The 24,604-nt window shown below is 42.4% G+C and overlaps 6 protein-coding genes and 2 non-coding genes across 8 annotated transcripts; 2 read left to right on the forward strand and 6 right to left on the reverse strand.

Annotated features, from left to right (window-relative positions):
* Positions 1-2,735: 2,735 nt before the first annotated feature.
* LOC110308660 (histone H2B type 1-M) lies at positions 2,736-4,693 on the reverse strand. The gene is made up of 2 exons (XM_085831257.1): positions 4,292-4,693; positions 2,736-2,808 (listed from the first exon to the last, which is right to left on the reverse strand). Exons 1-2 carry the CDS (start codon positions 4,666-4,668, stop codon positions 2,751-2,753), a joined length of 435 nt encoding a protein of 144 aa, XP_085687383.1. The 5' UTR covers positions 4,669-4,693; the 3' UTR covers positions 2,736-2,750.
* A 212-nt stretch (positions 4,694-4,905) lies between these two features.
* On the forward strand, positions 4,906-5,346 carry LOC110308462 (histone H2A type 1-H-like). The gene has a single exon (XM_021180925.1). The coding sequence runs from the start codon at positions 4,906-4,908 to the stop codon at positions 5,344-5,346; it is 441 nt and encodes a 146-aa protein (XP_021036584.1).
* A 3,376-nt stretch (positions 5,347-8,722) lies between these two features.
* On the reverse strand, positions 8,723-9,167 carry LOC110308654 (histone H3.1). Its single transcript, XM_085831258.1, has one exon. It carries the CDS (start codon positions 9,153-9,155, stop codon positions 8,745-8,747), a length of 411 nt encoding a protein of 136 aa, XP_085687384.1. The 5' UTR covers positions 9,156-9,167; the 3' UTR covers positions 8,723-8,744.
* A 797-nt stretch (positions 9,168-9,964) lies between these two features.
* LOC110308656 (histone H2A type 1-B) lies at positions 9,965-10,420 on the reverse strand. The gene has a single exon (XM_021181077.3). It carries the CDS (start codon positions 10,401-10,403, stop codon positions 10,011-10,013), a length of 393 nt encoding a protein of 130 aa, XP_021036736.2. The 5' UTR covers positions 10,404-10,420; the 3' UTR covers positions 9,965-10,010.
* Positions 10,421-10,656: 236 nt separating this feature from the next.
* On the forward strand, positions 10,657-11,095 carry LOC110308657 (histone H2B type 1-C/E/F/G/I). The gene has a single exon (XM_021181079.3). The coding sequence runs from the start codon at positions 10,687-10,689 to the stop codon at positions 11,065-11,067; it is 381 nt and encodes a 126-aa protein (XP_021036738.1). The 5' UTR covers positions 10,657-10,686; the 3' UTR covers positions 11,068-11,095.
* Positions 11,096-15,800: 4,705 nt separating this feature from the next.
* Positions 15,801-15,872, reverse strand: Trnam-cau (transfer RNA methionine (anticodon CAU)). Its single transcript has one exon. It is a non-coding gene; the product is annotated as a tRNA-Met (tRNA).
* Positions 15,873-16,222: 350 nt separating this feature from the next.
* Trnag-gcc (transfer RNA glycine (anticodon GCC)) lies at positions 16,223-16,293 on the reverse strand. The gene has a single exon. It is a non-coding gene; the product is annotated as a tRNA-Gly (tRNA).
* Positions 16,294-19,576: 3,283 nt separating this feature from the next.
* On the reverse strand, positions 19,577-20,518 carry LOC110308646 (olfactory receptor 2B2). Its single transcript, XM_021181067.2, has one exon. The coding sequence runs from the start codon at positions 20,516-20,518 to the stop codon at positions 19,577-19,579; it is 942 nt and encodes a 313-aa protein (XP_021036726.1).
* Positions 20,519-24,604: the final 4,086 nt, after the last annotated feature.

Below are 24,604 nucleotides of genomic sequence, written 5' to 3' on the forward strand. Positions count from 1 at the left end.
TAGTCTCTCTGCTTACCTGCTTCGTTTTTTCTACATGTAGCACCCATGGCAGTTCACAAGTGTTGGTAGCTACTCACAGAGGACTTGATGCTATTTTCTGGCCTATCTGGGTAAAAGGCATACATGTGGTATATAGACATACATGTAGCCAAAAAAAAATAAAACAAAACAAAACAAAACCAAAAAAACCCAAAACAAACAAAAAAACATAATAAAAGAGATAATTTTTAAAAGGCTATAGCCTGCCACTTTGACCTCCTGTTAACAACACCTTTTCTTTCTTAGTTACTCCAACCCTCAATTCTTTGAATCCTTTGGGCTGTAGACACCAGAATTTGTATGGTATCAATATTTCACATTCTTTGCCATATCACATTTCCCATCTCTTCCTACTCTTAACTATATTTAGCATATAAATTCTTTATAATACACCCTAATATATTTTTCAGTTTTGTTAAATAGCAAAGTTGCCTGTTTTTCACGAGCCCATTCTGTCCCATCTAAATTTGCAATGAAATTGCAAAGGATGACTCAGGTGGGAGCTGCAGACTAGAAAAGGCAGCCAAACAGAGAGTTTGCATTGTTGAAAGAACCCCAAAATAACCGCCTCTTCTATTCTGTGATCACATAATATCCTGAAACTACCTCTTACATCCTAAGAGACTGGAACTTTTGTTGGAAATCACAGCCATAGTTAACAATACGCTTCGAGGTCCCTTTTCAGACTGTTAACCTCGCCTGTTTATCTAACCTGCATTTAAAAGAGCAACGTACCATTCAAACTCATCTTGAATTTCTTATGTAATCAACTTTTTCAACCTGTCTTTTATGTTCCTGGGTCAAATAATGCATGGACATTTTCGGCACACACTATCAACATTCGCACATGGACCAGAAGAGCAGGTTTTGCTGCACTCATTGCCTGTTTTCCTTTGCTCCCTACACTAAAGAGCTTCCTTGTGAGGCATGATAGAGGGTAGCTTGGTGTTTCCTAAGGAAGTTTATTGGCAAATCCTTTATAACATCAATGTGCCACTGTTGCTCCCACACCAGTGGAAATACTCATCTTTTTATATATTTAATATCTGAAAACTGAGGGTGTCTCAGAAACAACAAATTCATGGAGGTGCTTGATCTGAATCTCTCAATTACCAAAGACAAACTACCCAGAAGCAACTGTCATCATGAGCATCCTCGGAGATCACCGCAAGCATCTAACTTACCCTCCACTAGTGTGCCTGCCTCCCTCCGCCACTGAGAACGAGCATAACTTTCCAGATCTCTCGAAAGTTTGGGGCATTTATTTTTCCTTCACGTAATAAATTTTTTCTCCTGTTAAGCTACCATTAGCTTATGTCGTTGATATAATCATTGAACAATGAGATCATGTGCACTATATAGGTAAACTGCCGTATGCTGAGTTCACCAAAAAGTTCTCTCTGAGAGTCAGGAGGGTTGGTTGTACTACTCCCCAACCAGTTCTGTCTCAAGTATGCTAGTCTCAAAGTCTCTTACAGACGGTTGGTGGCAACACACTCGTTTAATCCCACCACTAGAGAAGCAGAGACAGGCAAATCTCTGAATTCCAGGCCAGCCTAGTCTACAGAGTGAGTTCCAGGGCAACCAGGGCTACACAGAGAAACCCTGTCTTAAACACCCTCCACCTTCCAACCTCCATCCCCAACGTCCTGCCCCATACCCCCCAAAGAATCAGTCTCTTACAAGCCACCCCCCCTGCTTTAAGGATTAGCTGGCACTCCCCTAATGTTGCATGGAAAGGATGGAACAGAATATTGCCCAAGCATAAAACATTGTGTCCTTAGAAGGTAAACCATGTGCTAGGGAGATGGCTCAGTGGATAAGAGTATTGATTGCTCTTCCAGAGGTCCTGAGTTCAAATCCGGTCAACAAACATGGTGCTCACAACCATTTGTAACCGGATCTGATGACCTCTTCTGGTGTGTCTGAAGATAGCTACAGTGTACTCATAAACATAAAATAAATAAAATCTTAAAAAAAAAAAAACCCAAGCAAACAAAAAAGAAGGTGAACGATTTTTAAGATATGACATTCGTTTATCGCATGATTTAAAAAGGAAAAAAAAATGCTAGTCCTCCAGTTATAGGAAACTCAGCCACGGAGGAAAACTCAACAGGGAACTCAGCTAACTGTCCCTTCCCCAGGTGGTTCCTGCTTCATGTTGCAAGCAACTGATTTGATGGTGTCACCTGCACAGTTGCTCTTTGCTTTTTTACTTTAAAGTCTTCCAGGAAGAGACACTGTTCTGCCAGCGACTCCATAAAACCCAGCTGACTGCCTCAATGATGCTTCCTCAATTGCTCTCTGCTGGATGTTCTGAGATTCTACGTGATGAGGTTTTACTGTCTGTCTGCTTCTTCAATTGCTGTTTTCTTTTTGCTTTTGATTTCCTATATACTTAATAAACGGACTCATTCAAAACTGTAGTGGGGAGTACCTACAAGGACAGCATGCAGCAGGCTGAGGAAGGACGACTCTTGTGAGTTCCAAGCAAGTCTGGCTACAAAGCCCAACTCTCACTCTTAAAACAGAAAGTAAAAATAATAAATAAGTTTTATTGAAATTTGACAGTTTTAGATGTTTCATTTTATAATGTATTACATATTTTCTTTTCAAGGTTTGTGTAATTATTTTGGAAAATAGTTCATAGCTGAGTCTCTGGAATCATACAAGACAGGACATATAAGTTGTGACTTCAGTGCAGTCCATTCTTATTTAATTTCCTCCACTTTAAAACCGGGAAAGAAATAGAATTTGTTCCACAGGATACTATAAAGATCAGAGATAATAATTAAAGAAAATGGTTAGAAAGGCATATTAAGATCTTACTCTACAACAGCTTAAATTCATTTTGAAATCTGTGTACTAAAATTTCATTGATATTTGTGCTGGTTAGTGTTTATTTGACACACCTAGACTCATCAGGTAGAAGAGGGACCCTCAATTGAGAAAACACATGTATTAGATTGACCTGTGGATAATTCTGTGGGTTTTGTTTTGTTTTGTTTTGTTTTTTAATTAATGATTGATGTGGTTGAGACAAGCTTACATGGATCAGTGCCACCCCTGGGTAGAGTGGTCCTGGCAGGTGGAAGAAACGCAGATGGACATGAGTTTGCTTTCTGATTCTGCTCCTGCTTGAGTTCCTGCTCTTTCTTCAATGGACTAAATCAGAAAGGCCTTGTAAGCCAAAGGATCCCTTTCCCGAAGTTGCTTATGGTCATAGTGTTTACAACAGCAATACAACGCAAAATAGGACAATTAAATTATCTACCTTTATGTGACTATTTAATTTACCACTCTATCATTTACTAGTCTACTGATGGGATTTAGAAATAATTTTCATTTTCTTGACATTTCTATTATGCTTGAGTGAACCTTTACCTAGGATGATTAAGAAACAAAACAAGCTGGGTTTAGTGGCACGCGCCTTTAATCCCAGCACCCAGGAGACAGAGGCAGGCAGATTTCTGAGTTCGAGGCCAGCCTGGTCTACAAAGTGAGTTCCAGGATAGCCAGGGCTATACAGAGAAACCCTGTCTCGAGCCCCCGCCCCCCCCCTCCAAGAGGGGCGGGGAAACCACTGCTTGAAGGTAGAATCCCAAACCTATAGTAAAAAGGGCAATAACCTTAAAACTTTTTGAGGCTGTTTCTCCTTTACAGTCCATTTTGAAACACCATGCCAATAAAATCTTAAGTGCACAGTTAAAAAGTAGGTCACATCAAATAACAGTACAACAGAAGACAATTTTTAAAAATCTACAAATAATTTAGAATTACCTGGCAAATCTATTGGAAAAACCAGGGGCTTGTAAAGTCAAACCTGGTTGTAAAGGCCTGTAATCACAGACACCGAAATTAAGGAAGATACATAGTTTGAGGCCAGTCTGGGTGATTATGGTAATTCCATACTGGTCAGGGAAGAGACCTGGTGCCAAGAAAAAGTCAAGAGCGACTCAGAAATGGTATGGTGCCATGTCGCATAAGAACAAACTCAGCTGCACTTTTACAAAGTTAACTGAAGTGATGGCAACCTTCTAGTTTGAGATTAAAATAGGAATCAAGTATCAAAAACAGATTAACAGAAGGGCAGACTAATGAGGATTAATTAAATGGTCTGCATTAGTGTTTTCTTAAAGTGAGGAATGTACAGTAGACAAAAGCCTTTGTGCTGTGCTAGCCCTTTTCAAAGAACTGCTTAGTGGCTCTGAAAAGAGCCTTTGGGTTAGGAGTGTGAGTTAAAGGAACTCACTTGGAGCTGGTGTACTTGGTGACCGCCTTGGTGCCCTCGGACACGGCGTGCTTGGCCAGCTCCCCGGGCAGCAGCAGGCGCACGGCCGTCTGGATCTCCCGGGACGTGATGGTCGAGCGCTTGTTGTAATGCGCCAGGCGGGACGCCTCGCCTGCGATGCGCTCGAAGATGTCGTTGACGAACGAGTTCATGATGCCCATGGCCTTGGAGGAGATGCCGGTGTCGGGGTGCACTTGCTTCAGCACCTTGTACACGTACACCGAGTAACTCTCCTTGCGGCTGCGCTTGCGCTTCTTGCCGTCCTTCTTCTGGGCCTTGGTCACGGCCTTCTTGGAGCCCTTCTTCGGGGCGGGAGAGGACTTCGTTGGCTCAGGCATGTTACAACACAGATAAGCTGCAGTAGCAGGTACTTGGCTATAGGGAGAAGGCAAAGTGAACGCCTTATATAAACGCTGTTATGCAAATAGAGACGAGAGAAAGTCACATGTTTATTGGTTAGTTTAAAATTACACGTATCCAATCAGAATGCATATTGTTCAAATTTGTGTTTCTACTGGTTAAAATATTAGACTCTTAGCCAATGCCACGTCTTCATTTTTAGCGCCATTCAGTCAATGACAAAGAGTGAGCTACTCTTCCGCCTCAGCACTTTTATTGTACACAGCGTTTTGTTTGTTTTGTCCGGTCGCAGTGGCAAGGCTCGCGCCAAGGCCAAGACCCGCTCCTCCCGGGCCGGCCTGCAGTTCCCCGTGGGCCGCGTGCACCGGCTGCTCCGCAAGGGCAACTACTCGGAGCGCGTGGGCGCCGGCGCCCCGGTGTACCTGGCGGCCGTGCTGGAGTACCTGACGGCCGAGATCCTGGAGCTGGCGGGCAACGCGGCCCGCGACAACAAGAAGACGCGCATCATCCCGCGCCACCTGCAGCTGGCCATCCGCAACGACGAGGAGCTCAACAAGCTGCTGGGCCGCGTGACCATCGCGCAGGGCGGCGTCCTGCCCAACATCCAGGCCGTGCTGCTGCCCAAGAAGACCGAGAGCCACCACAAAGCCAAGTGAACAGCGTAGTTTCGAAAAGTTCTTAGGAAACATATCTCTTTAGAGACATTTTGTACTCGAAAAGAATTGACACTTGGGTTTCTGAGTCACCCAGGACCACAGCCGTTCCATTTTCTTATATAGAATTACCGAACTTGTCTAAAGTCAGAAGCGGAGTTCATGGTTCCACCCCAGGCCCAGTGATCAACTTGAGGTTATAGGTTTGCTTGACAAGTGCTGCTTTCTTTCCTTGGGCCACAGGCTATGCCAAACGGAACACGGATGAATGCCTTGCAAGCCCTCTGTGTGGTGCCAGTCTGGAGTTTCTGCAAGGTTGAGTCTTGCAGAAGGCGACCTCAGTACTATTTTGTACTTTGCTGTTTGTTTGTTTGTTTCTGGAGCATTGTAGCTAAAAAACAAAACAAAACAAAACAAAAAACAGTTTTCTGCACTCTTCAATAGGTGTTTTATTAAAATTCAGCTAGTGGCCTAGCAAAGAGCCCGGAGGCATTAAAACATGTTTACTGAACAAGTGAATTCAAGCCTAAACCCACATGGAAGGAAGGAATTTTTGGTTCCCACATATTCTCCTCTGACTTTCATATGCATACCCTGCCCTTACAGTAGATGTAGCTAATAATAGATTTTTTTTTTAAGTAAGCAATATTAGCCTAGTTGTGTTTTTGACTTAACCTTACTCTGTCTCTGTTTATGACTCAGCATAGGAATAAAGTGAAGCTGGAATTAAAAAGCAGGGAAAGTGTGATGAGCTACCCTAACCCTGAGAAACAGAACTTGTATTTACTGTAGTGACCCAGTATTCATATATATGATAGGGCGGCTGTAGATAGCACCGAAATGAAATTTCACAAGACAGGTATAGAGTAAATAAAAACTGCTGTTTGAGGCAATGGGAAATGCTGAGTTTGAGAAATCCAAAGTCCGTGATAGGTTGCCGTTTCATGAGGGTGTATACTTAAATAAAAATTTAGCAAACATTGTTTTTAGCTTTATTTTCCTGTTATCAATCTTTGTAGTTAGCTGTTGTACCTTGCTGTTATGTTAGCGACCCATAAGCTGTTAACATTGTGCATGCGTGCCCTACATCTCTAATTCTAGTGCTCAGGACATAGAATCAGGCAGATCTCTGAATTCCAGGCCAGCAGGGGCTATACAGTGAGAACCCCAAGCAGCTATGTATACAAAGATGTGCCCTAGATGAGACCGCAGTAATAATGATGGTATTGAATGCTGTCATCCTAATCACAAGAATACTAATAAGCAGACAATCCATGCTCTGAAGTAGTTTACTTTCTTCTGAATTGCCATTCACTGGAGAACAGTAAGGTAACATACCCTTGATGCTGCTCATGTGAGCATACATGAAATCTGAATTTTGGAAAGGAATTCATAGCACCTAACAGTTTTGCTATCTCAGGAAATTCAAGCAAAAGGTCTGATGTTTTACCCCTTAAATTCTAATTATTCTTTCAGAAACAACCAATTCCACATTTAGTCACCATAAGTATAGTGTCTAAGCTAAAGAAACAATCCAGTGAGGAGAATACAGAAGTGGGAAAATAACATAGAAAGGATGAATAAGTGTACAGACTTAAGGGAGCAGGGAGCATGGTGATTTAAGAGCATAAAATCTATGAAAGGGACATCTGCTCTGGGAGTTAAAGGGGATTATTATTAAAGAATAGTATGGGGATCCAGCACAGAATGCCTATAAGTATAGATTCATAACTAAGATGAACAAAGCAAAGTAGGAAGTTTGATATTGACAATAAGGTAAAAGTTACAAGAGATAGCCTCTTCCCTTAGTTTTAAATATCTTTGATATAATACCGAATTTCAGATCTTTCCTTGTCTGAGACTTAGCCCTTTATGTGAATGTTCTTTTAACTTCCAGATTGCGTGTAAAAACAAAGAAAAGTCTAAATATATATTCTAAATCCATCACTAAGCAATTCAGCTTTTTACTGATTCTTGTCTTAATAAATGACATTATTGCCTACCCACTAGGATAGTCCAAGAGTGTGGCATCTGTCATTGAGTAGCAATTTTTATATGTCGTTACTCAAGTAAAGGTAAGTTCTTATATAGGAGATAAGGTGTGCTTTTAAAGTGTATTTAGAAGATGGCCACACTATTGTGACACTCTCATCACATGGAGTGTTGTCAGAAACAGAATATTCATGCACATGTAGCCATGCCTGCCTACTGACTGTGAAAAGTGTTTCATGTTTTCACGTAATTCTAAATGAAAGCCTAAAACTGTGAGACAGATACTGAGGACTGGTCAGTGCAAACCTGAAAAACAAAAGCAAAACAAAACAAAATCTGTGAGCCCTTCCGGAGTTAGTGCTATATACCTTAGTGTTTCTCTGTGGAACAATCGGATGCACTCTGTCAACAGCCTGGATCCAAAGCCAGGCTCTGCATCTGCAGTAGACCCATGGGCCTTGCTTCCAAACTCGCCTACCTTCCTTTTCAGAAGGTCACCTCCCAAGAGGGCTTTATTTTGTTTTAGGGATTAATTCCAATAGAAAGCATTATGATATTCTACCTAAAACTTATTTTGCCTTTCTGTGTGGTGGGTGTTATAATGTGTGAGTGCCGGGCATGTGATATAGGTTGCGCAGTGTGGGTAGAGGTCCACATAGACCTCATCACTTTTGAAGTCTTCGATTCCAAACCTGAGCCAAGGGATAAGTTAGCTAACTTGTCTCTGGTATCTATTTCGGCCTCTGTTGTGTTGGCGTTACAGGGAAGACACGTGATTGCTAGGGAGTAGAACTTCTCACTCTTGCAAAGCGACAGGAATGGTGCATAGGTCACTGGGCCATCAAAAGCTGAACTTTGGTGAACAGGAAATGGATGTTAGAATTACAGGCAGCCCTCATAGGCCAAGAAGCTGGTTGTAGCACGTTGGGTTGTTCTGGGCTTTATGTCTTCCCTATGGTTTTCTTCCTATTTCTCCACCCATCCAACCTTTTATCCAGGGGACTTCTGGTATACAAATCTAACTCAGGTTCTCTTGGGACTGGATAGCTGAGCAGTTAAAATGCTTTCAGCAATTGACAGGAAACCATGAATTCACATGCCTATAAATTTGATTCCCCCGGCCTTATATTGCTGGCAAATTAAAAATCCTTTAAGAACCGAGCAGTAAGTGCATTTGGGGAATAATTAGATGTAATGTCCAGCTTAAGTATATTGGATTTTGCAGAATACTTACCAATTTATGACACTCTTTAAAGAGCATCCCTCAGCTAAACAGGTAAGAAAACCTTTGTTAGAACCTGGCTACCGTTCGAAGAACGGAACTCCAATCGGCCTGTAAGTCAACAGCACCTTTGTGAAGGTTTGGGTGGCTCTGAAAAGAGCCTTTGAAAAACACAGAAAGACGAACTTTAAGCCCTCTCCCCGCGGATGCGTCGGGCCAGCTGGATGTCCTTGGGCATGATGGTGACACGCTTGGCGTGGATGGCGCACAGGTTGGTGTCCTCAAACAGACCCACAAGGTAGGCCTCACAGGCCTCCTGCAGAGCCATCACGGCCGAGCTCTGGAAGCGCAGGTCGGTCTTGAAGTCCTGCGCGATCTCGCGCACCAGGCGCTGGAACGGCAGCTTGCGGATCAGCAGCTCGGTCGACTTCTGGTAGCGCCGGATCTCGCGCAGCGCCACGGTGCCGGGGCGGTAGCGGTGAGGCTTCTTCACGCCGCCGGTGGCCGGGGCGCTCTTGCGGGCGGCCTTGGTGGCCAGCTGCTTGCGCGGGGCCTTGCCGCCGGTGGACTTGCGAGCCGTCTGCTTAGTACGAGCCATGGTAACACCTAAGCTTCCAAAGCAAAGTGATAGAGGGAAAGGGTCAACCACCAAAATTTATACAGACGGCCGAGTTCTGATTGGTCAAAATGGCTGCCAGATCAACTTAATTGGCTGGTGAGTCCTTTTGTTTTCTCAGTCCGATCATGTGCTTAACCAAGTGTGCAATTTCCTCATTGAAAAGAAACTCCCGCCGCAGGTTCCTTTACATCAATGTAACTTTTATTAAAAGCACTTTTCTTTCTTTTTCCTGTTTCAGATTAAATGAAAAGACGTGTAAAAGGTAGGTAGTGACTTTAAAAAGAGGCTCTAAGAACATTGACCCCCTGGAATTCAATTTGCCGAACGAGGTGTGCATGGAGTGGGGAGAGATGTTTTTAGCTGTAATACCACCAAATGCTTTAACATCCTTAGCTGATTTTGACTTTGCCAAATGGCAGGACTTGTCAATCATGCACATAAACAGGATTCAAGTGAGGATTGATTGTAGTGATTAGTTGTTTACCAGCATATGTGCTGATAAAGGAACATTTATTTCAAGACAATTCTGCAGTCCGGTCTGTCCTGGAACTCGTACTGCAGAGCAGCCTGGCCTCGAACTCAAGATGTGTCTGCTTTATGTACTAGGCCCGAGGTTGGGTGCCTGCCTTCCAGAAACCAGTATATGCTTAGCTAAGGTATGGGGTCGAAATAGCCCTTGACTATTACCCAGGGAAATGAAATTTTCAAAAACTAGGAGGCAATACATGTATCTCCCACAATGCACTATCCCAGTAGTGTTTAGTTCTCTTTGGAGAAAGTGAGTGGCTCTGAAAAGAGCCTTTGGTGATTCGTGGTGTTTTGTAACAAACGGTCTCACTTCCCCTTGGCCTTGTGGTGGCTCTCGGTCTTCTTGGGCAGCAGCACGGCCTGGATGTTGGGCAGGACGCCGCCCTGCGCGATGGTCACGCGGCCCAGCAGCTTGTTGAGCTCCTCGTCGTTGCGGATGGCCAGCTGCAGGTGGCGCGGGATGATGCGCGTCTTCTTGTTGTCGCGGGCCGCGTTGCCCGCCAGCTCCAGGATCTCGGCCGTCAGGTACTCCAGCACGGCCGCCAGGTACACCGGGGCGCCGGCGCCCACGCGCTCCGAGTAGTTGCCCTTGCGGAGCAGCCGGTGCACGCGGCCCACGGGGAACTGCAGGCCGGCCCGGGAGGAGCGGGTCTTGGCCTTGGCGCGAGCCTTGCCGCCCTGCTTACCACGTCCAGACATAACTCCGCTGTAGATAAAGTAACAGCCGCACTAAGAAGTAAGAAGGGTAGATGCATACTATTTATAGTCAAGGCTGGACGCGAAAACGGAAAGATTTCATTGGTTACACATTGGCTACCAATGGTACCCTGGTTTTGAAAATCTCTTGTTGTGATTGGACTGTTAGTACATGACGTATGGTGATTCAGGTTCCGCATAGCGGTAAGTTTGTTTAAAATGCAGCCAGAACAGTGAGTATCTTCTAGTTACCTTTCTCCAGTTTAGGTCACTTCATTCTTTCAGTATGCCTGAGCCTGCGAAGTCCGCTCCCGCCCCGAAGAAGGGCTCCAAGAAGGCCGTGACCAAGGCCCAGAAGAAGGACGGCAAGAAGCGCAAGCGCAGCCGCAAGGAGAGTTACTCGGTGTACGTGTACAAGGTGCTGAAGCAAGTGCACCCCGACACCGGCATCTCCTCCAAGGCCATGGGCATCATGAACTCGTTCGTCAACGACATCTTCGAGCGCATCGCAGGCGAGGCGTCCCGCCTGGCGCATTACAACAAGCGCTCGACCATCACGTCCCGGGAGATCCAGACGGCCGTGCGCCTGCTGCTGCCCGGGGAGCTGGCCAAGCACGCGGTGTCGGAGGGCACCAAGGCCGTCACCAAGTACACCAGCTCCAAGTGAGTTCCTTTAACTCACACTCCTAACCCAAAGGCTCTTTTCAGAGCCACCCACTCTTTCCTTTGGAAAAGCTGTTGCACATGCGTGGTTATTGATGACGGTTCTCTTGCCTTGGACAGCATAAGGTAAAATGCCAAAAGATGCAGTAAGCAGTTTGCGTTTGGAAGTTAAGGGTTAATGGACAATCAGGCTTAGCCTCTCCGGTCAGTTGAAATATAATAGCGCAGTAACCTGTAGCTTTTATTTACGAGTGTGCACTGTATCCTGAAGCTTTATATTAAGCATTAACTGGTATTCAGATCCCAACCAACCTTTCATTCCTCCTGACTGAAAAGTATGCTGCGTAAGCACAGGCCAGTTATCCTGCGTAGTTGTGGGTATTTACCGTACAAGCGAAAATGGAACCTGAGTGTAAATTCACGAGAAAGTATGCTTCAGAGAAGCCGTCTTCAAGACTGATTTGAATGTCCACGGTCCTAAGTCCAGCCGCAAGCGTCAAAACTGCATTTAAAGTCAGTGGGTCCCAGCATGACCGCTGAGTTGGAGGTGAATTAAAAGCGTGAGGTAGCCCCCCAATATTAGTGGGACTTCCATGCACCATCCAGGTTCTGCAACTCTCCATAATCCCGATAGTCCAAAAATCATTTTTGATGTTTCATGATATTAGCGTTCTCCGTTACCTCATGACCTTCTTTCTTTCTTCTGTAAATCACTACTTTGTAGGTCACCATCGCAGTCCCTCTGTATGAAGACCACTTCAGCGTGCAGTTAAAGCAGGACAGGCTAAGGAATAATCTAGTTTTGCAGTATTGTGAAATGTACTGCTCTTTTCTGCCATCTTGTGGCCACAAACAGAATCACAAGCCTTGGGTTTTTTTCATCCAGACTGAAAATGCTTCTTTATGCTGTGACCAGTGAGTTACAGTAATGTTACTATTCTTTTTTCCTAGTAACGTTAAAAGAGTTATATTAACTTCTCAAGAGTCATTTGTGTGTGACTGAAGGAGAGGAGGCAAGACAGACGAGACTGGAGCACATAGAGGGAGAGTCTGGTCAGAGCGGTCAGAAACAAAAACTACACAACATCAAATTAAAACATTCTAAAATAACTGAAAACAGTAAAGACATGTTTTTTATTTAGTTTTAGATTTCTGTCCCCTATTCTTTTTTTTTTTTTTTTGGCATATTCCAGTGCTTATCCATACCCAAAGATATTATTAAAATATTATTAGAATGACAAGGTTGCGTATGAAACACAGACAGATATTTTCTTGAAGTTCAAGATCAAGGCATGAGCAGATAGATATGGCTTCTCCTGAGGGCTCTCTCTGGGATTTGGCAGGTGTCTGCCTTCGTGTCTGTGCCCTTGTCCTTTTCAGCCTGGTGTCTCTCTAATAAGCGCCCCACTCTTAGGACCATTCTTAATGGAACTGGACTGAAGGCAAGTCACTAGGAAAGTGGTCAACCACTTACCTGCAGCTCCAGCCTGTGAAGTTCCTGTCTCCAAATACAGTCATACCAGGGACAAGACCTGACCATGGGCCTTTACTCTATCACCACACTTAACACTATATTTTATTTCAACCTGCTATTATTCCACATTTTCTTTCATTTTAAAAGTCTGCATTTAGTTAACATTATAGCTAAATCAACAACTGAAGATTTTCTAAAACGGAGTTTATGTGAGTTACTCACGGGGACCAATAGTCTTTGGACATTTGAAACCACATTTCATTTCTAAAAATTTTCTTGACATCCATGCCTTCTGACATTGTTGGTTTGTTTTTTGTTTTTGTTTTTGTTTTTGTATTTGTTAGTGTATGAGACACTTAGGCCCCTAATCCTGCCACTCTAGTTTCCCCAAATTTTGAAAGAGATTAGGAAGCAGAAATGAGTAAAGTAGATTCATTCACAGTTAGACGAGTTCCCATGCACTCTCTACTTTTCCTATAGCCGTGTTACAGTTTTATAGAAACCATAGAAAGAAGCGCGGGACAGCATAGAAAGAAGCACTGGGTTCTAGGTGAGTTAGGCTGCCCTGCTGTGAGAACTGCTAGAGTCAGGATGTCAGTCTTTCCCTTCCCCTTCTTGGGATTCCTGGAGGAAATCTTATATTTTTAGCTATGAGCCTAGCCATCTAATGGCCGACCCATCTCTCCAGCCCTTCTAGAGGAAATCTTAATTTTTTAGGGTCCATTGTATTAGCATTCCTCTTTCAATGAAGACCAAAACATGTTTTAATAGTTTCTTAGCTCTGTGATAAGAACAATCACAGCACATGGGTGCTCATAAAACTGGTAGGAACTGGCAGGAGCTGGGGAGCGGCAGTGCCCACTGTGTTCCTGTACAACACTGTTTCACTGGCTGGGGCTTCCAGTTTTGAAGAAGGTATGCGTTTAAATATAAAGTAGCCTAAATCTTTTGTATGGTATCTAGCAAACATTTAGAATATGACCCAGACTAAACAAACAAAAGTTGCTATTGTTTTTTAATCTCAAAGTTGGAAAACTGGATATGAGCAAAAATTTCTGGACCCCGACAAACTCATGAAGTGCCCTGCCTGCCACCGAGGCCTGAATCAAATGCCCAGAGTTTCCCAGTTGGTTCTTTTCTAAGAAGACATTCCTTGCTTGGCCCCTCTGGGCAGAGTAAGGTCTCACATAACAGACATGTGAAAGCTAGTTAAGGAAAAAAAAAAAAAAAAAAGTAAACCAGAGGGAACAGCCTTGACCGGCTAACAACAGCGAGGTGAGGGTGAAGGGTAAGAAATGTTTAGCCTTGCTTATTGTTGTTATTTTGGGTTTGTGTGTTTTAGTCTTGAAAACTGAACTCAGGTCAGTCATTGTACTTGCTAAGCAAACACTACCTCTGAAACACTACCTCTGGTATTTCCTAACCTCTCCAAAGTTGTTTATTGTTGATTGAATAGTTATCTAAGTTTAAAACGCAAAACAAGCAATCTTTTCTACTTAGATTACCTTTCTTTTGTTTTTTAATGACATTATTTTTAACTGGCAAGGAGAAGTTTTATACATTAGTTGGGCCCAGCATGATATTTTGATATCTGTATAGAAGGCTGAGGATTAAATAGAGGGAGCATCACCTGTTTACCTGTGCCTTGTGATACAATCTCTTCTACCTGTTTGTCTCAGTCCTGTCTCTAAAATTCCCTCCCCTTTCTTTAGTGATTTTCCCTTCTCTCTGTCTTACAAGACATAAAAGGGAAGAGGGTAGAGGTAACAGCAATGGGCCTGAAGACTCCTCCCTCCCTACTACAAATCCCTGGGTGAAGGAACTGCCTACTATGCTCTGCTCATCTCCCCTCTTCTCCTTTCTCTTTCTCTCTCCTCCAGTCAATTTTAGATGGAGCAAGGATCTCAAATTCCATTTAAAATGGTTATCAATGGCCCCTTTTCTTTATCTCTCCACTCATGATTGAGCATTAGAGAGGACTGTTTCCTTCTGACTTTAACATCTCAACAATTAAGATTTTAAGTAGAAAAAAAAAAGAAGAAGAAGAAGAAAAGAGAAAAGAAAGAAAAGAGAAATGCATGCCAGTTTGAATTCCAGAAGGAAGCACATATTTTAAGAGGAAAAATATCAGTACCAGGCTTAAATTTTATTTTATTTATATTTTTTCCCTGAAAGAAGGTTGTCCAGAAATTTATTGGTTCAAGTCACCCTCCATCTGGTGAGCAACCGGAATTATATAAAAGCAAAACTTTAAAATTTAAAAATTTTAACTGTTACTGTTGTGTTATAATCTCTGAACTTTGCTCTGTAAAATACTTCATCAGAAGTATCAGTAGGTTCAATAAAATGTTTCATTTCTTAAAAAAAAAGAAGAAGTATCAGTAGGTTCATTTTATTATGCATCACGTCTCTGCCTGCAGGACTTAGCAGGGGGCTGGTACTTTCAAGGCCTGATACTGGGAGATAAACGTACCCAGGCTTGACCCAGGAAACTTGGCTTGGAGCGTTACCAAAGATGATTAACAGAAGAGGTGAGAGTTGTCAGAACAAACTTCGAAAGACTTGGATGTGGACAAAGAAAATCTCAGCGTGCCCTCTGGGAATAACGTAACAATAGTAATGGGGATCATTTGCTGTCTTTGATGTATCGGGATATCTCAGCTCGATAGAGATTGATTATAACGGATGTCAGTTTTTTTCCAGATGTTGACTGTGCAAAGGAAGGCTGACGTGTGGCCTTTTCTTCTCAAGACTTCACCAGGGACGACACTCAATTCTCCACCAAGCGACTATTGTTCCACACAGACTTTATACTCCTGTATAGAAAAAATTCTGAAGTTGGGAAATCTCCAGAGGCAATGTCCAGAGCTCTAAAGAAATCAAGGAATAAAACACACCATACTGAGCTGGTGGTGATACGCGCCAAGGAGGAAAACGGAGCAGGAGGAAAAAGCTACTCCATGTAACTTTCACAGACACTCTTAAACCGAGCTGGCTATAAATAGTTTCTCTGAACGGGACATTCGTAGTATGCAGTTTAGTGGCGCACAGACATGCTTACTTCTGCACCTGGGTTTACCACCTCCGAGTCTGTTACCATCCCTCAGTTAATTGAAAGCGCGCTTCGAGATGTTTTCATCTTCATCTCGAAGAAATATTGAGAGCAGCATGCTTTAATTAGTTATTACTTTCGGTTTCTGCAAGCAAATAGAAAGTGAATAAAACTTTGGTTTTGTGACGAGGAAAAAAAGCAAAGTTGCCCTTAGCAGAGGATGGTTTCGATCCATCGACCTCTGGGTTATGGGCCCAGCACGCTTCCGCTGCGCCACTCTGCTGGAGCTGCTTATATACCCTTTGAAATCACACTTTTATAGTTTGATGTAGACACTGTCTTCTGACACCTTTTTCTAATGTGTAGTGATTAGCTGATTTAATTGGTGATTTACATGTAGCAAAATGAGCTCCGAAGGATTTTATTTTAAATAGATAAATGAAATTCAATGTTTCTTTAAGAAAATAGTTTGTCACTAACCTACTAATCCCTTTCATTTGAAAGAACGATTTTATTTAAAATATGATTAGTATGTACGAGTAATTGAAATGTAAGTAGGAAAAGCGAATGATTCTAAGATTGTATTTCGAATACATGATTTAGAAAAAAAAAAAAAAAAGAGAGAATGGAACCTGCATTGGCCGGGAATCGAACCCGGGCCTCCCGCGTGGCAGGCGAGAATTCTACCACTGAACCACCAATGCTTCGGCAGCATTCGTTTTAATCTTACAGGTAATTACATTTCCCATATGAGAAATTCCATTTCAAAATATTACCTCTTTAAAAATAGTTATTAATATCATCTTACACTTTTATTGATAACGATTAGTAATGTTTCTTCCTTATTTACGGGAACACTGGGCGTCCCAAGCACTTGCAAGCCACCAGCTTGTAGACCGTAAGTCTCCATTCGGAGGTGGAAAGATTGACAGACTTGGGTGGTACGGGGGATCAAGGGTATTGAGACCCGGGGAGGGCACTACGGATTACGTGAATATCACCTCAGTGGAGGCGTTTCTCAGAAATCGCATAGGAATCTGGGTGGACCCTGAAGGAACGTGAGCAGGGCAATGAAGAAAAGTTAAGGGAATGAGAAGAGAGTCCAACGGAAAGGTGCAAAAGAGCAGACGAAAGGGAAGAGGAACCCCAAGGTGCGCACTAGTCTGTCGGATCAGTGCTGCTCCCTACTGGTCGGAAGTCGGAAGACGGGAGGGACGGATGTTAGAAATGAGGATTTGGCCTTAGGAGGTCAAGGTTGCATTTTCAGAAGTAACTCTAATGTTCTTTAGGAAAATCGAGTCTAGCAATGCCAATAAAGGATAACTTTTCCCCAAAGGCACAGTCATGACTTCCATAAAAACATAAAAATGAACTCGTGTTAAATGATTTTGTATAATAAATTCAAGATGTGACTGCTGTAACCTAATCAACAGAAAATCTAAAAAATAAAATGTCGAAATAAAATTGTGAGAAAAGCCATAACTGGTATTTCTTTTGAGCACACTAAATCTGGTTTTGCCCGGGGCCTCCTTTCAGGCCCTTCCAGGTGAGAATATAAATGTGCAGCCCTACAAAAACTTCTGGAATCCCTTTAGGAGTCCACATATATGTTGGGACAGAAGCTGACGGAGAAGCTCAGTGGTGAGTAAGGAGGAACAGAGAGAAGAGGGGAGAGAAAGAAAATTAAAAACAAAAACAAACAAAACACACACACACACACACACACCAAACTAACCTCTTAGCTATGTAAGCTCAAATTCCTAAGTTAAGTAATGCACCCGGAGATAAACGTACCCAGGCTTGACCCAGGAAACTTGGCTTGGAGCGTTACCAAAGATGATTAACAGAAGAGGTGAGAGTTGTCAGAACAAACTTTGAAAGACTTGGATGTGGACAAAGAAAATCTCAGCGTGCCCTCTGGGAATAACGTAACAATAGTAATGGGGATCGTTTGCTGTCTTTGATGTATCAGCATAGAGGAAAAAGAGCATTCAGCATTGAATCAAAATGTAAAACTTGTTCAGCAAAAGGCTCTGTTAAGACATTTTAAAACAAGCCACAGAGAGGCAGAAAATATGCACGGCATACCTGATGAAGGGTTTCTTTATATATGTTTATTTATATGTTGTTAAACAATCAAAACCCACAGACACTGAGGAAGGAGAGCCCCTGGAAGCATTGCTGGGAAGAGAGACCATGGCGTTAAGATAGCCTTGCCCAGTTACAGTGTACAGTGTGCTGAATCAATTAAATTACTCATTTTCTTTCTCCCTTCTGCTAGTCCCTCCAATGCCACCCCCAGCTTTGATCAATATGCCAGTATCCAGCCTCTACTGGCCTCACCTTAGTTCTGAAGGCTGGATCTGAACCCAGATGATCCCTAGGAAACACCAGTAATAGCTCCAAAGGCCAAGATGGAGCGAGGTGTTCAGTGGCTTTCTCCTTGGCATCCTGCCCGTGAAAGCCACAACACCCAGCTCCTCACAGATCTCTAAAAGGCACTGACACTGACTTGGAAATGATACGAAAAAATTGTCTCTGAAAACTTGATCTTTCCTTTGCTTGGACTTTAAGATAAGAGTGCACTTTCCTTGGAAAATGTCCTCTCAGTTTTCAAAATACACTTTCAATGTTCTCTCCCATTTTTCTTTTTAATTCCCATTAATAGAAATAAAGAATAGATGCTCAGTATAATTGCTATTTTCTTTAACTGTTAGTAGAATAGTTCATTAATGTCTGATTCCAGCTAGGGAACATCAACACTTTTCTTCAGATTTGTAAAAAGACAAGTTCTCAGCCCTACATCAGACCTACTGTGCTAGAAACACTGAGCATTGTAGGACACAGTGTAAATGTTTCCTGAATTTTTTGGTTTTAAGATAAGTTTGGTTGAAAAGGAATTGAAGCAATTAATGATAGTTTAACATATAATATACATGATCAGTTATGGCCTTTAGTGTGGATTTTCTTCAGCACTGTTGAATTATGAAAGCAATATGAGAGAAGTGTTCATTCCAGACTTGCTGACTCAAGGGAATTAACAAATAGAAAACAATGTTCTTGCATACGAAAAGTACAGTGGGGCTGGAGAGATGCTCTGTGGTTAAGAGCACTCACTGTTCTTTGAGAGGACCTCAGTTCAGTTCTCAGTACCCACGTGGCCTCTCACAACTGTCTCTAATTCCAGTTCCAGGGGATCCACCACCTTCACAGAGAGACACATGCAATACACATGAAATAAAAATTTAAAAGAAAAGTACAGCGAACAGGAGTGGACATCATTGTGGAGTGCTTTTTAAAATGAATCAAACTATGGATTCTTTAGAGGTTAACAAGAAGAGATGATATGTATATAGGAGATATCATTAAAAATGTCAAGAAGAGCTTTGACTCAAGGTTAAAGTATTACTTTATTAAAATGGGATATATCCTCAATTTAATAGAGGTAGAGACTATAGAAAGAAAATTATGGAAATTTTAAAATAAACTATTGGGGTCAGTTCTCTGTGGATTTTAAATTGTGTTGGTGTGGAGATAATGCTAAACTTTCACCCAGGGCTCAAGAAGATGAGTCTCGAGCTAGCATTACAGACCTCTGTTAGAGCTTCTGCTCATGTTTAAAGGGTGCAATGCATGTTTATGGACATGACCGTGTATCTGCATGGATATTAAATGCAGTGTTTTTGTAGAAAGGATTCTCAGATTTTTACTTTATATCCTGAGATGTCTAGGAATCCTCACTAAGCACACAAATGGTATAAAACTTGAAAATATGTAGCTTGTAGGGATAGCAGGTTGGAAAAATCATAAAGAGTCACTTCTCAGGGCTTGCAAATGAATATATCCAGGCACGCCAACACTATATAGTCCTCTATCAGCAAGACTTTATTTGATGGAAAGCATCACAATAGTTCAGTATAGAAGGAAACAATATAGTGTATCAGGCTGTAAAAACTTATGCTAATAGGGCTATTACTCAGGCATCCCTTATTTTCTACTCAGGATGATCCTTGTCATCAACCTCTTGAACGCTCCCTTTACCTCTTTGTTCCTGAGTGTGTAGATGAGGGGGTTCAGCATGGGTGTGATGATCCCATAAAAGAGAGACACCATTTTCCCCCGGTCCTTGGAAGTAGGGGATGGTGGCTGCAGATACATGTAGATGGCAGTGCCATAGAAAAGGACTACCACGATGAGGTGGGAGCCACATGTCCCAAATGCCTTTCGCCGACCTTCAGCTGATCTTATTCTCAACACTGCCTGGACAATAAAAGCATACGATATGAGGATGAGGGTCACGGGTATTAAAAGAAACAGCACACTGATGAAGAACAGCTCTGCTTCATTAGCTGTTGTATCCACACAGGACAACTTGAGCAGGGCAGGGACTTCACAAAAGAAATGGTCCACTTCCTTGTGTCCACACAGTGGCATCTGAAGGGTCCATGTAGACTGTAATACTGAGTTGCTGAAGCCACTGATCCAACATGCAGCTGCCAACTGGAGGCAGCGCCTCTGGTGCATGATGACTGAGTAGTGGAGAGGCCGACAGATGGCTACAAACCTGTCAAAGGACATGACGCCCAGGAGAAAGCATTCCGTGGAACCCAAGGCCAGGAAAATGAAAAGCTGGGCCACACAGCCACCATAGCTGATCACCTTCCGGGTACTGCATATGTTGATGAGCATCTGTGGGACTGTGCTTGTGGTGTAGCACAGGTCCAGCAGGGACAGGTTAGTGAGGAAAAAGTACATGGGGGTGTGGAGTTTGGAATCCAGGCGGGACACAAGAATGATCATCATATTTCCAAAGATGGTCAGAATATAGGACACTAGAAACACCACAAAGAGTGGCAGCTCCAGCCATGGCCGATCTGAAAACCCTAAGAGAATGAACTCCCGTGAGATGCTCTCATTGGCCACACTCATATTAAACGGTACAGCCTCCGAGTCGCTGGAGCACAAAGGGTTATAAGTTGGTGGACATGCTTATTGGATGTGTCATGAAGTGATGGTTATGAAGTGATGACTCTGGAGAATTTTGTGCATTCACAAAGTGATCCTGTTAGGGTGAAAATGTATTGACAGAGGTTTAAGTGTCTGTCAAACCTTTCAGAGCTGTTTTTCTATTCCTAACAGTTTTTACCAATGTGATTTCAAGGTTACAGCACTTTATGAGTTTCTACTGTCACAGAAACTTTCTGGGGTTTGCTATGTTATAGATAGGTTGTTCTCTGGTCTCTTTACCAGGTATCTTCTACCAGGCACATCTATTGCTCCTGTTATTTGAATCCAGTTTAATTTCTCCTCAGAATCAGTGAGAGTCTCTGTTCGCTGGCATTGGTGAAAATTATTTAAATCTCATTTCTCCACTATTCCTGCCCTTCCTTCAAATAAATGCAGATATGATAGCATCTGTAGTAAGTTTTCAGACACAATGCTTAGTCACTTTTCTATTACTCTCATGTGGAGAATCTACACAGGATTGTTTGCTCCTGTGACATCTGAGGCTGGCAGGTCTGGCTCATGCACTCCCAACCCTCTTCTGTAACCAGTTACATCCTCTGAGAATGTTTCTTGTCCTATGATCTTCAGGTTCCTCATTTATACAATTTTCCGAACTCTGGAGAATCACACATGCGCCCCGCTGAGCCTGACTCTGGGTGGGAACAGAGGAGTGTGAATCAGGCAGCCACAGTGAGGGAAGGACTGAGGAGCTCAGGAGACTCAATTGGAGCTTTTACAGAGCTCACTCTCCTAGGGGTCAGCAGCACAAGTGGGTGTGTGACAATCCCAGCAGTCAGCTTTAATCCCAGCAGCTAAGGAAACAGTTGTGACAGAGTGCTGGATGCTTTGCGTTGAAAAACTATTCATAGCTCTACATTTTCTGCAGGTACCTATGTGACAGGACTGGCAGTAAAGAATGTATGCGTCCCAAACAATTCTCAGTGATTATCCAACCTACTCTGTGAGTTCATCGCTATCCGAAATTATGCTTTTCAGCTTTAGTCCGATCTATCAAAATGTTAGTGAAGGGTGCTAGGTTTTTCTACTCATTCCAGAGCACTTACTCCCTAGGAAGCGTTCCCTTACACTCTCCTTTTAGAAATTTTAGATATGCTGGGCAGTGGTGGCGCATGCCTTTAATCCCAGCACTTGAGAGGCAGAGGCAGGCGGATTTCTGAGTTTGAGGCCAGCCTGGTCTACAGAGTGCGTTCCAGGACAGCCAGGGCTACACAGAGAAACCCTGTCTTGAAAAATCAGGAAAAAAAAATTTTTTTTGAGATATATGATCAGTTTTAAAGAGATTAAGTTTTAAGTTTTTCTCTTAGACAAGTTTCTAGACTTGTGTGAAATTTTCTGGTAACTGAAGGCCAACTTTCTCCTGCCTCCACTCGGTAGTGCAGTAAATAGATATGCACGGTCACTCCCTGGTTAGCTGTGCTGCAGTTCTAAGGCAGAGCCCTGGCCTACAGGCAGGGTAGTAGAAGCATTTGCCAAAGTTTAGCTAGATTCCCAATAGTGTGTGTGTGTGTGTGTGTGTGTGTGTGTGTGTGTGTGTTTTAAGTGAAAATATGATACTGAAGAGTTGTATAGTACAATTCCACCCATTTAAAGAATATACAGCATACAATATTTAAATCGTAGTATACAAATTAAAACTTACCTTGAGGGATGCAGAAGAGCCCCATATCCCTGGGAAGCAAACCAATCTTGCCTACTAATCTGCCAGTTGTGTGCTCTGTTTTAAAATAGGCGCGTCCTTCCTTTATGAAATTCTTAATTGCTTTACTCCCCAATTTATTTGGGTTTCTATTTTCAAACTAGTGTAACTTTAGTTAAGACTTTAATCACCATCAGGTTTAAATCTCCATAAGAAATATAATTTCCTTAACTCACTACTTTCTTATAATTCAGTATGAATCTATGAGGACATTTAAAGTGTGGATGGCAGAAACACATTCATTCTCTTAGCCAAACGTACACATTGCCAAAAAAATGTGAGAACCAGGTAGAAAGAGCAGGATAAACATTAGTAAAAATAAATTTCACATACTTCGGAATTTCATTTTTGTTTTTATGTTTGTTTTCACATAGGACCTTATGTAGTCGAGGCTAGCCTCACACTTGATCTATAGCTGAGGTTGGCATCATCCTTCTGCTTTACCCTCCCATGTGCTGGGTATAGGTCTTCACTAACATAATATAGAATTTATATGTCTTTGTATTACAAGACTAAATCACACCGTCTCCAAGTCCATACAATTAGAGTGAGTCTATGTCTCAGTTCGTCTAGGACTTGCTGTCCTGGGACAGAAACTGATGGTTACTTTCACTTTCAAACTGGCTCCTTACTGGATAAACTGTAAAGTCTCCCTACCCAGTGCTAGGGCATGACATGAGTTCTGTATTATTATTGCCAAGGAGACAATAAGGACATTGCTTGTGTTTCCTGCTCCAACATGGCCAGTGACCCACCAGGGCCCTTGATTCTGATGTTTAACCTGAGAAACATTACCAAGAGATGACCTCGCTAAGAAGCCTCATTATAGATAAAGGGGAGAAAATTAGGTGATACACTTCTAATGAATGGACCCCTCATCCTGAGAGACATAACTTATAGCTCCTTTGTTAACAATGTAATATATTAGTGACTGTGATGTGTAAAATCCTCTCATGCTCCACAGTCATGGCACAAGGAAGAGCAAAAGTATTTGTCCCTCTAGCAGGGAACTTTGGAACAGAATCACAGCAGAGAAACACGCAGGAAGCAGGGAAGGCGATGGGCGAATTCAATCTTACACTGTGCTTCATCCACTTTCTGAGTATGTCCAACTTCCAACAAATGAGAGTCTCAAATGTTTATGATCTTCTAGAAGCACATCTCTAGATAGTATTGCTATCATTCTGCGAATTAAGTGAGCTGAACTCAGACTTATATCATTAGCCTTAGCAAAAAGTGCTTTTCAATAAAAAGAACTCAGACCCAAAGGTTAGGGTTTCCTTAGCTGCGTTAATAAACAACATGGGCTATGCGCTCACTTGCCTCTTAGCGCCAAATCTACTTGCTCATAGCTACAGCTGCTGTCTTTGAGGCCACAAAATAGGTTTCTCTCTTTTAAAGCAAACCTACATTGCAGCACCTTAGGCTGATATTATTCTCCTTTGGAATACCACACATTCTGTCAGCCAGCAAAACAAAACATTTGAATCACGGGAGAACACAGCAGTGAGGTTAAAGCTGACATTTGTCCGTGGATATTTCACAAAGCTGCTGAGGAGTCTTTACAAGTTTTATCTGTGATCACCTGAGAGTATTTTAACCTAAACTTCAGGATACTTCTTTGATGAATAATATCATTTATTTATTTATTTAGCCTTGTGTTTCTCATCTTGAACTTCCTTGCCCTGTATCTGAGTTTGAATACTCTAAATGATGGAAGAGATCTTGAAAAAGCTCTTTAAGCTTTATGGTGCAAAGGGCATTGGAACAAGAAAAGCACCAGAGTCAGCTCCAAGTTTGCTAACTGCACAAATGAATTAAACACTTAGAGTCTGAGCTTTATTTTCTGTGGTGGGATAGAGGTGATATTTTTCTCTGTGTATAACAACTATTTACTTATGTTTCTTCAAATTACCTCATACCTCAATGAGAGGCTCTCTAATATATCATCCTGCTTTGCTGGATTATAAGCATAAATAATAGAAGTCATTTTCCTACACATCTAGTAAGGAAAAAAAAGCAATAAAAATGTAGTTTAGAAACGATGGGTCCTGAAGGTAGAGCTTGGGTTTAAATGCTCCTCTAGCTTAGGTCAATTTCCTGAGAGCCCAGATCTGCTTGAGCAGCAAACAGAAGGAAAAGCTGACCTGCTGCTGTGCAGCCTGTGGTCCCACCAAGATCCCAAACCTCTTCTAATGCTCAAACTCTAGTGCAAGTGTTAGCAGTGTGTATAAATGTATTTACTTACCACCAATGTAAACATTTGGAACGATGCCTTTGTTTTGATGTCC

The sequence above is a fragment of the Mus caroli genome, unplaced genomic scaffold (genome assembly GCF_978045245.1).
Source record: "Mus caroli unplaced genomic scaffold, Mus_caroli_1 scaffold_15, whole genome shotgun sequence".
NCBI classification, from domain to species: domain Eukaryota; kingdom Metazoa; phylum Chordata; class Mammalia; order Rodentia; family Muridae; genus Mus; species Mus caroli.